Source organism: Danio rerio, chromosome 13, assembly GCF_052040795.2.
Source record: "Danio rerio strain M-AB ecotype USA chromosome 13, GRCz13ab, whole genome shotgun sequence".
Taxonomy (NCBI): Eukaryota; Metazoa; Chordata; class Actinopteri; order Cypriniformes; family Danionidae; genus Danio; species Danio rerio.
Window position 1 is genome coordinate 40,436,241 of NC_141033.1, and position 12,099 is coordinate 40,448,339.

Consider the following 12,099-nt stretch of genomic DNA (forward strand, 5'->3'; position numbering starts at 1 on the left):
AATCCAGAATTAAGGCTTTTTAAGTGATCTCCTCATTGTTTCTGAATCTCTTACTTTGTAAGGTGAACGATGACGAGGAAGACCTCCAATAAACACATGGTCAGTTCTCTGTAACCTCAAGGCTGATGTGTAATTGCCTGGAGCACTTCTGACAGTCCTGACACCACTAACGGTGACTTCAGCCACACACGGAAAAAGACATTGCCTGTTAAAACACAAAAATAAAGAGCAGTGTGATGTGCAAAATGTTCTCGGTGTTGTTACAATCAACACTTCCGGTGCTTTTTTCGCATATCTCTTCACCTAATGGCTCTAAATGCACTCAATTAATGACATTTAGTATTAATACCACAGACACCTTTTAAAGCAATTCGGTTTATGTTAATAAGACGCATCTGCTATGCCTAAAGGAGAACACAATTACTTTAAAAGCTAAGCACTGCTAATGCCCGCTTTATCTGTTATTATTTTCTGCTTTTTTAATATTCAGACCGAAAACAGGTTATGCTGAATGACTCCTAATGACTGTGTTGTTTCCATGGATACAAGAGATACAGGGAAAAAAAAAAAGGTCCACAGTGAATTCATTAGCCAGTACAGCATTTAAAATATCATAGTTAATGTGGATTTCAGCTCACGGTGTGATTTAAGGTCATGCCATGTGTGGAAAGAGTTTTAACCCGTTTAATCCAATCCAAGCTCTAAAATGTTACCAGCAGGTGTTTTAGTGGATTTCCTGCAAATATGTTGAAAAAAAGCTCTCAATTAAATTTTTGCAGTGTCACATGGTTACTACAAACTGTCTCATTTTCAGAGTGGTTTAAAGGTGCCATAAAATGAAAATCTGGATATACCTAGGCATAGATGAACAATAAGAGTTCAGTATGTAAATTACATACAGTGATCCTCGAACACCATTGTTTCCTTGTTTTTATGTAAATCCAGTGAGTGTAAAACCCCAGTAAAAACATGCCAAATGGAACAAAACACAGACTGTTACACTGCATGACCTAGGCTGGATTTGATTGGCCACAATGATTTCTATTGAGATTTCCTTTTTTTTTTAAAGTTTATCTAAGCTTTCATTAAACATATTAAATACGGAGGACTCTAATTTTGAAAATGGGAGAAACAGAGACTAAAAAGGAGCAGTTTTGTAAAGTGGGCAGCCATGCATGACCACTGAGTCTTCATTGCTTGTCAGAACACAAATTGCAGGATATGCGGATTATAAATTTATTCAGCGTCACACCAAAGCATGCCAAACTCTTTCTGGAGAATTGTGAAACTTGTTTTAGCCCCATGCCTACTATGTAGATACACTTTGAATCAATGCACTCTATGGTACCTAGGGTTGGGTACTGAAACCTGGTGCCGTTATGGCACCGGTACCTACAGTTAAAGTCAGAATTATTAGCCCCCATGAATTATTAGCCCTCCTGTTTTTCTCCCCCAATTTCTGTTTAACGGAGAGATTTGTTTTTCAACACATTTCTAAACAACATTTTAATAGCTCATTTCTAATAACTGATTTATTTTATCTTTGCCATGATGACAGTACATAATATTTGACTATTTTGACTTGATATTTTTCAAGACACTTCTATACAGCTCAAAGTGACATTTAAAGGCTTAACTAGGTTGACTAGGGTAGCTAGGAAGGTTAGGGTAATTTGGCAAGTTATTGTATAACGTTGGTTTATAAACATAGTTTAAAGGGGCCAATAATTTTAACTCCCTAACTCCCTTCAGATTTATCAACATGCATGTTTGTGTTAATCAAATTTGCTTAAACTGATCATTCTAAAGTATGACTATATTTTACAAGCAAGGATTCTGACACAGCAACGTGAAGCAGATGCTTTACCAAAGTTGCGTTTGTACTGTATGTTTACATGGACACCAATACTTTAATTTTAATATGATTAAGGTGATACTCCGATTAAGAGTCTACCATGTAAACAGCCATTTTTAGGTTACCTTAAAAGACACAGATGCACACATCACAAAGTACAGAGGTTTTTTCCATCATAAAACATAGTAAATGAAACATTCAAAAAGCACCTCATGTAAACATCTTAATCACATTATTGTCTTATTCAGATTAAGGCAAATCTTTAATTTACTGATGTCCATGTAAACATAGTCACAAGCCCCGACCCTAGAAAAAAGATGTTCCCTGATTGTGAAGACAGCCTTTCCACAGGTTAGTAGTAAGCTAATGTAATGTTAATTGCATAATGCAAATCTTAAATTCATGCTAACAAACAAATGATCAAAAAAAATAAATGAATGCAATTCAATTCAAATATTTAAAATAAGAACGGATGCATACTTTAAACTTTAAATATATTGTTTAATTTTAAATATATATTTTTTGTCAAATAAAATATTTTTCTAGAGTCATCCACCATAATTTTGTGTCTCAAAAGTATCGATTCAGGCAAGGTAAATTTTTAAAAGCATTGGGGTACATAACCCCAAACGATACCCAATCCTATGGCACCTTTAACTTGGTTGCTCCAAAACAAGATTCTTCAATTTTCTTAGAAGTGACTACTATTATGAACTGACAATTATTCAGTTTTGTTGATCATGGTCAAAGATTGAGTCACCATGATGACAATAGTGACCTTTGGGATTTAAACTGCACATTTGGGCATACATACTGTAAACTTACAGTAATTATTGAAAAACAAAAAAACAAAAAAACAATGTTACAATACTTTTAAAATCATACTGCCATGACATATTATATATATATATATATATATATATATATATATATATATATATATATATATATATAATATAGACATACAGTATTATATATATATATATATATACATATTATATATACATACATACATAAATATATATATATATATATATATATATATATATATATATATATATATATATATATATATATATATATATATATATATATGTATGTTTGTATATATGTATATATGTATGTATATATATATATAATATGTCATGGCAGTGTGATTTTAAAACTATTGTAACATTTTTTTTTTTTTCAATAATTACTGTAAGTTTACAGTATGTATGCCCAAATGTGCAGTTTAAATCCCAAAGGTCACTATTGTTGTCATCATGGTGACTTATATAATAAATATTGCTATCTGTGTTGTATTAGGGTTTTATAAATAATGGTAACCCAAGAATTAGAATAAACCAAGTTTCAGATGTGTTTCAAATGTGAAGTATAATAACATCGGAAATGTGTTAACTGTGTATATACTTTACTTCACATTTCTGACCAGCCCTAAAACACAATTAAGCACAAACATTTCGGAAAGATTTAAAAAATAACATTATTGATTGAACATCTTGGATATGTTCATGTATGATTAAATGTGTTAAATATCAACATATAATTGACCTGATACAGCATACAAAAAAGCTGTACATGTACAGTAAAAGTAATTTTATTGCCATTAGTAATAATTCTACTGCCAGTCAAATGCTGATTAAAATGGCAGGCGGTTGCAAATCAACTAAACAAAACAAATGATTGGTTATGCTCAAGGGCGTCTTTCACCTGCGGCTAATTATGTGCCGTCTTCCTTTTTAAAGACTTCTTATGCGACTCGGACAGACTGTTCCGGAGATGTACCCAAGCCTTGGGAGTTTTCCAAAGCTCATTCTGCCCTTCCAAACAACAGGGGAGGAAAGATAATTACCTCAGTGTGGATTCTGGGATAACTATGTGCAGCTGGAGGATTGGCCTACAGATGCTCGGCTCATAATGGCAGATTCCCCCCCCCCCCCCCCCAACCAGCCTTGATATCCGTCTCCCCCTCTTCAGTGGTTCAGAAAAGCCAATCTTGACTGATTTGTTAAGCTTGTGATCCGCAGGCTGTGGAGTTTTTTCTTCTTCTTTTGCTTTTCCTCACCTCAGGAGTACAGACCACCAGGCCCTGGACGTCCTCCCTCTGGAGCCGCCGAAGAGACTGTTAATTTGGAAGAACCTGGCATCTGGCCAAAGAAAGCCACCGGTCCCATTGAGTCTTTGAGCAGACAGTTCCCCAGCAGGACGCATGGAGAATGCTTCTTTTACTTAGACATGCTTTAAAGGTGACAATAAAGCACAGCACGGTCTTTTAAACTGTTTCATGCTTTCATTTGGTCATGTGAGAAATGAATAAGGGAGTGAAACTTTGGGGATGCATTGTACCTTTATTTAAAGGAATATCATTTTTATATTCCTCCCAATGGGTTCACTAACATTATTTTGTGCAGGAGAGCTGGTTATTACTGAATATTTCATGACAATTTTCCACCCTTTGTGTGACCCTCAGGGTGTTTCTTTTTGTGCTGTTGTGCCTTTAAGAACAGAAAAACGATCTATTATGGATAAATTCTGAACTTTATTAATTCAAATGCTTTAATGTGAATTGAACTGGCCATGATTCATGAAGATGTTTAATTAGATGATAAATTGGAATAATAGACAAAGTACTGAACTACGATTCAAAGAAAACACAGTGTTGTTGAAAAATAAATTGACTAAACTTAATGACTAATTCAAAGTTCGCATGTCAATCAAGTTCAGATGAGCTCCTGCTAATGATTGCCAATCAATGTTTATATGTGAATGTCTAAATTAAATCTGTTAAGCATTTAAAGTGATCTCATCTCTTCAGAATACTTGGATTAAACGTCTTGATTAATCTTGATTATTTAATCCCTTAATTTAAAGTGAGAAGAGTTTTATTTGAATAGACTTTCAATAGAGATAGAAGTTTAGAGGATTTCAAATAATTAAGAGAGCCATATATTGTACTGGTCACTCGTTTTGTTTTATTAAAGTGAATTTAGGCAAATGCTATGCTTCTTTAAAGGTGCAGTATGTAAGTTTGACAGCCAGTGGTTGAACTTGGCATTACATTCCTGGATCAAAACAAACGCAAGCGCAGTTTGCCAAATTGATCAACTGGAGCGAGTCTGACAATCAAGCCTAAAGGCTGAAAAGGCTGAAACCATGATCAATATTAAATCATGGCACGCGATAGGAGGAATATTTTCAATATATGATATGGGGTTAAAACTGTAACATGTCTAATGCTTACACTTATCTAGTAATCTTATATGTTAATTAATAACCTCACGTGGAACTTTACCTCTGTCTCTCATTTTGGAGTGAGACAATGTCCACCGGAGGTCGCATTTCGGTCACGGACACATGCGTTGTGAGCCTTTCTGAATGAATAAATGAAATATGTGGTTTTCCAACAAGGCAACCCGGGGTGCTGAAATATAATTGGCTAAACTGGCATTGAGCGGGTTACAAGAACCAAAACAAAGACAGCATTCTGTCACATAACACACATTTTCAAAACAGAATATCTGACTTCTTTTCAGATAAACAAGAATGTTCACTAAGCTTTTTTCTTAAATATCTGCAAACATGTTATGGTATTTTTATGCTTTAGAAGAGTCAAAAACTTAAATACAGCACATTTAAGTCACTATCTAGTTTAAATTGTTTTATTTATAATTTTACAGTTTTGTTTATTTTATAATGGAATCTCTAAAATATATATAGCTTCACATTCTTAAAATGAACATTTATTTACTTGGGATTATTATTATGTGATGCACAATCAGCTTTTTTTTCTTCAGTAAATGTTTAAAGATGATTTTCAGTTAAAAGTGTGGTTCCTGGTGATGTATGAAATGAAAACGCATGCATTTTTATGAATCATCAAAGACCATGATTTCAAGCCAAAATCTTTAATGATCTACTGGAGAAAAAAGTCACCTACGGTACATCTTGGATTGACCAAGAAGGAGTAAATTAACTGTATGCAGCAGCACAGTGGTTCAGTGGTTAGCACTGTCACCTCACAGCAAGAAGGTCACTGGTTCGAGTACTAGCTGGGCCAGTTGGTGTTTCTGTTTTCTGTGTCGAAGCTCTCTGCAACTCTCACATGATCAACCACTGAAGCTAAGCAGGGCTATGCCTGGTCTGTACCAAGATTGGAGACCACAGGGGAAAGCTAGGTTGATGCCGGATGTGGTGTTAGTGAGGAAAGTAGCGGGCGCAAAACTTGCAGTCTGTGTGGGTCATAATGCCCTAGTACAGTGTTGAAGACCCTATACTGCTCAGTGAGCATCGTCTTTCAGATGAGACGTTAAACTGAGGTCCCGACTCCTGAAATTCCCAGGTAAAAAAAGTAGGGGTTTAACCCCGACATCCTAGCCAGATTTGCTTATTTACCTCTGTCCATCATGGCCTCCTAGCCATCCCCATATTATAATTGGCTACATTACTTTGTCCACTCTCCACCAATCAGCTGGGGCCTCATGTATCAACGCTGCGTACACACAAAAACTTTGCGTACGCCAGGTGCGTACGTTTGGATTTACTAATGATGAAATGAACGTGGGAAAGTGCGCAGGTCCACATCAACTTCATGCCTGGCGTACGCACATTTCTTGTGTGTGTCTGTTTTATTTCCATTGCCGAGTCCTGAGTGTTAAATTGCACTCTACAAAGTGTCTTTAAGCCATGCAATGGCAGCTGTATGAGACAGAATCATCCGCATGTCTAGCAGGTATATAAGGTTTCCATACCATGCAGTTGACCAGCCAAATTTTAAAGCGCAATTTGCAGCGGTCGCCGGTTTTCCCAATGTAATCAGAGCGATCGACTCCACACACATTGCTATAAAGGCACTATTTAAGATGAATTTGCATACGTGAATCAGAAACATTTTCATTCTATAAATGTGCAAATAAAATATGATGCATAGACTTGTTAATGATTCCTACTTGTCTTCCTAGTGATGAAGAGTGTTGGCAAAATCTGATATGTAGCGGGGGAAAAAAAAGAATGAGTTCATCCGACGCTGGATTCGAGTTCATGCTCAAACTTGTCATCCTATAGATCGCATTATTTCTTTCTTAATCCACTCAGTGCGATGTTCAGACCCAACGGTGTCAACTGCATCAGCTTAACTCTCCCACTCTATTTTTTTTGTTATTAAATTCCGAAGAACAAACTTGCAAATGACACTGTTTTTCTCCGTTCTACCTCCGAAAGCAGCACCTCCAATTCACATTCTGTTCAAAGTTACTCTTTTTGCTTGCTTTTGCCATTGCTTTTTAGTTGGGTTTTGCTAAAGTAGAGTCATTAGCATATTCATACAGGGGATGAGGCAGGGAGGGGTTTTGCGCTTATGCATGTTGCACTCAGTTTCACGTTCATTCAGATATACGAAGTGAATATGCGTGTGATTCGGCGTACGCAATGTTTCATACATCTGAATTTTTTACTGCGTACGCACATTTACAGCTTTGTGCATACGCAATGTTTTAGTATGATTTCCACACAAGTCTTCGGACATGAGACCCCTGGTGAGTGGTGTACAGTCTGGCATAATATGGCTGTCGTCGTGTGATCCAGGTGGATGAGGAGATTCCCCCCAATGTGTAAATCACTTTGAGTGTCTAAAAAAGTGCTATTTAAACGTAAGCAATTATTATTATTATTATTATTATTATTATTATTATTATTATTATTATTATTTAATTTTTTAAAGAAAAAGAACGAATAACTAGAGAAAAATTATTAATCTGGAATATTCCTTTAATTACTAACATGTTCAACAGCAGTGGATTTAGTGCCTGTTTGGCGAATGAGACATGTTTTTGGTCTGACATTCAGCACTAAAAGTGGCACAACTGCTCACTGTGTTTTTTAATAGTACAACAACCTCTACTTCAAAAGATCAAGGAAATTGCGATTTGAATAATATGACCCCTTTTAAGAGATGGTCTCTCGATCCTGTTTCTTTGTTCAATCTCATTTTGACAACTCTCTTTCACACCAAGTCTTTTGCTAGTTGGCACAAAAGTAATGACTGAATTGTGCAGCTGGTGCATCTTGGAAGCTTTTCAAAAATCTCTATGAAAAACAGACATAAACAGACTGACGCACTCAAGATCAGGAGCCGACTAAAGCATCCGCGTGTGAAGAGGCTGCACTGTCTCTCAGAGACCCCAAAATCTGATCAAATCTTTCAATGACTGTGTGACCGCGCATTTCACTTTCTGCTGAATCGGATGAAAAGAAACAAACCTAATGGACCTCTGTGAATTGTGCTTCTGAACATCAAAGACCTTTCAGCAATCTTACAGCTTTTAGTCCAAATGCCCAGGACTGACAAATTTGGAGTTATATTGCAGCCATTACAGAGTTGAACAAATAAGTGCTGGAAAGAAAAATTCCCCATCATTTCGCTGAATAGTATAATGCGTATGGGTCAAAGATGAGATGAGACATGACATTTACAAAAGTGATTTTATATACAGCATATAAGTGTTTCAAGTAAGTAAATGTTTCAAGTAACCTTTGTAAAATTAAAATCTCAAACTATAGGTGACGATGTAAAAATTGAATAAAACAAACTGTAAAACCCAACAGTCAACTTTATAAAGTGAGTGTAGTAAACTCAAAATTGACTGAAAGTTAATTCCACTCAATTGAAAAGAGTTTTGAACTCAATGTTGAAGATAATTTGTTAATTAAGTACCTCATTACTTCAACTTAAATGAAGTTGAAAGTAATCATATAGATTAGTTCTTAACTCAAATGGTTTGTAGAAATCGGTTTCCTCAAACAGTTTGAGTTTCCTTAACTTATTGGGTATTAAAGTAGTAAGCTGGTTTGAGTTCTCTTCATTTATTGAGTTTTACTGTGCTCAAACTGCTTTGTTTACTCAAACAGATTAAGTTCACAGTAGGATTAGTTTTTGAACTTAGTTTGTTACAATTGGTTTCCTCAAATGGTTTAAGTTACCTTAACTTTTTGGGTTTTACAGTGTACTTATTCTGATCTGTATGTATTGTAAGTGTAAAAAATTAATAAATATTATCATATCATTAAATAATATTATTAAAATCAGATTTTCTGGTTTGTTATTATGTTTATTATTCTTCTGTCTTGTATTTTATGATGTGCCTGTGACATAAGGTGTCCTTGAATGCTTTAAAAAGCACCTATTAATAAAAGGTATTATTATTATTATTATTATTATTGTTATTATTATTATTATTATTACTATTATTATTATTATTATTATTATTATTATTAAGTCTATTTAACTGATAACATCAATGCTGTAAAAGGAACCTTTTGAGATTAAAAATAGTCACATAAAGCTCTCACAGAAGGTTCATCATTGGCTAAAAAACACTAGCTGTGCCAAGTCCATTTTCTTTTGAAATCATGTATGACTCCACTGATAAAGCGAATAGATATTAAAAGAGTGAATAAAACTGTTGACCTAAATGAGACAAGTTGACTTTTCTTTAAAAAGCAGTAAACCCATTGTAACTTGCAACTTTAATAATTTTAAGGCAAGAGGTTTACTCACATTTTAAAAAGTAGTCACCTAACTGATCTAAAAGCAACAGGTTTACTCACATTTTTAAAGTAACTAATTACTTTTTTTTTTACAGTGTGATTATGAATAAAGCTTTTCTATCCTCTAAATTTAACTTAACTTACAGATTAGTAACACATGGCTCCTAAAAAAGTAACTAATTACTTTATTTACAGTCTGGTTATGAATAAAGCCATTCTATATTCTAAATTTAACTTAACTTATGAATAAGTCACAAATGGCTCCCTTTACATGACCAGTTTCACCATCTGCTTCCTATTAATTAACTTCTTCCATGTCCCTTATTCAATCGGTAGACACCAGATTCATTTATAGCCTCTGTGATCTCAAACTACTTACATGCTGGAGGAGAAATTCTCTTACCTGAAAATCACCACATGTTCATTTCCATCAGCAACCCACTGTGCTGTATTGATCCGCTGAACTCCTTGCTTTTGGTTGCACAAAAAGTCATACTAAAGGGTGTGAGAATAGCATGCGTTAGTATATTTGAACAACTAATTAAAATTTTAATCCACTGGTCACACTTTACAATAAGGTTCTACATTTACTTTGTCATTTAGCAGATGTTTTTATCTGAGCAACTTACAATTGAGGAGACATTCAGCAATTTAACAAGAAGAAGAGGCAATTGAAGTGTTAATTAAACAAATTAAATGTTTGGGGTCAGAGCGTTAAATTCTGGAGTTAGGACGAGAGAGTCACTTTATTAGGTACACCTGTCCAACTGCTCCTTAGCGCAAATTTCTAATCAGCCAATCACATGGCAGCAACTCAATGCATTTAGTCATGTGGACATGGTCAAGACGATCTGCTGCAGTTCAAACCGAGCATCAAAATGAGGAAGAAAGGTGATTTAAGCGACTTTTGAAACTGCTGATCTACTGGGATTTTAATGCATAAACATCTCTAGAGTTTACAGAGAATGGTCGAAAAAGAGAAAATATCCAGTGAGTGGAAAGGCAACAGTAAATCAAATAACCACCCGTTACAACTGAGGTATGCAGAAGAGCATCTCTGAACACGTCCAACCTTAAGGAGGATGGGCTACAGCAGCAGAAGACCACGACAGGTGCCACTCCTGTCAGCTAAAAACAGGAAAATGAGTCAGTTCTCACAGGCTTACCAAAATTGGACAATGTTGAATAGTCTTATTTCCGCTGCAACATTCAGATGGTAGGGTCAGAATTTGGTGTCAACAACTTGAAAGCATGGATCCACCCTGCCTTGGAATAACGACTCAATGGTGTGGGGAATATTTTCTTGGCACACTTTGGGCCCATTACCAATTGAGCATCATGTAAAAGCCACAGCCTACCTGAGAATTATTGCTGACCATGTCCATCCCTTTATGACCACAGTGCACCTATCTTCTGATGGCAACTTCCAGGAGGATGTATCATGTCAAAGCGCAAATTATCTCAGAGTGGTTTGAATGGATGAGGTGGAAGGGGATATTTTGACAAATCTGCAGCAACTCTGTGATGCTGTCAATATGGACCAAAATCTCTAAGGATTATTTCCAGTACCTTGTTGAATCTATGTCACAAAGGATTAAGGTAGTTCTGAAGGCAAAAGTGGGTCCAACCCAGTTTTAGTAAGGTGTACCTAATAAAGTGGCCGGGTAGTGTAGTATTAGTTAATGTTAATGCATTTGCTTACATTTACAAGCAATGAACAATACATTTATTATTTGTTCATGTTAGTTTATAAAAATATATCGTTGCTAGTTGTTAGTTCATGATGTTAACTTAAGAGGCATTATCTAATGTTACCAAGCATGCATTTAGATGTTAATAATACATTAGTAAATGTTGAACTATGAATAATGATTGTTGCACAAGTATTGTTCATAATTAGTTCATGTTAGTAAATACATTAATTAATGAAACCTCATTGTAAAGTGTGATCGTTCCTTTACGCAAGGCTGACTCTTTGAGAACTCAAATGCATGTGAGGTTTTACCTGGAGTATTCCATTGGAAATGTAGAGTTTAATGAAGAACACACTTCTTTTGGCACTGGCTGAATACAGTAAGGTTCCGTACATTGATTCAGTTTGGAATCTCACCGTGACACTGATCGGAACAGCAACTTCAAATCCTCCAAACTCCAAAAAGGAATTCCCAGAATATCCTCCAAAACTAGCATCTGCAGGATTGAAATGTAGGCTGTTATACATACTCTGCCATAGTTTCTTTGAATAGTATAAAGTAAACCTTGACACTTGTGTGAATGTGAGTTGCTTCTCAGAACCCAAATTTGCATAGATATCGAATATTTGAGTTCTTTTTGGGGGTTGGTAAACAAAAACAACATGTTTTTGTCATTATACAGTTGACTAAAATATATATTTAATATGATAATATTTCATCCTAGGTACAAGAAAATGTAGCCCTATGCTATGCTGAATCATAATGAGAATGAACATCACAGAACCTCTGTTATCATGTCACTCCAAATAAAAAAGTGGGCAACACAACCTTTTTAATATTCAGGACTGCATTGTGAATGCGTATGAGAGCCTGAGTCGATAAGAATGGAGAATCTGAATAAACTCTGTATGAATAAAATCTGAATAAAACAGGGGATATGAATTGAGTCTCACATGGAAGAGAAACTTTTGTGACAGTTATTTATGGTTTTTTGAATATTTAAAC

At 35.2% G+C, this 12,099-nt stretch overlaps 1 protein-coding gene across 9 annotated transcripts in view; it reads right to left on the reverse strand.

Annotated features, from left to right (window-relative positions):
* Positions 1-12,099, reverse strand: part of eys (EGF-like photoreceptor maintenance factor) — a 531,033-nt gene that overhangs the window by 140,687 nt on the left and 378,247 nt on the right. For 8 of the 9 annotated variants that reach the window (NM_001442782.1, XM_087277984.1, XM_087277983.1 and 5 more), the window contains 3 exon segments: positions 55-205; positions 9,804-9,895; positions 11,406-11,590. In NM_001442782.1, the coding sequence (NP_001429711.1) occupies positions 55-205; positions 9,804-9,895; positions 11,406-11,590 (428 nt within the window). 9 annotated transcript variants of the gene reach the window in all.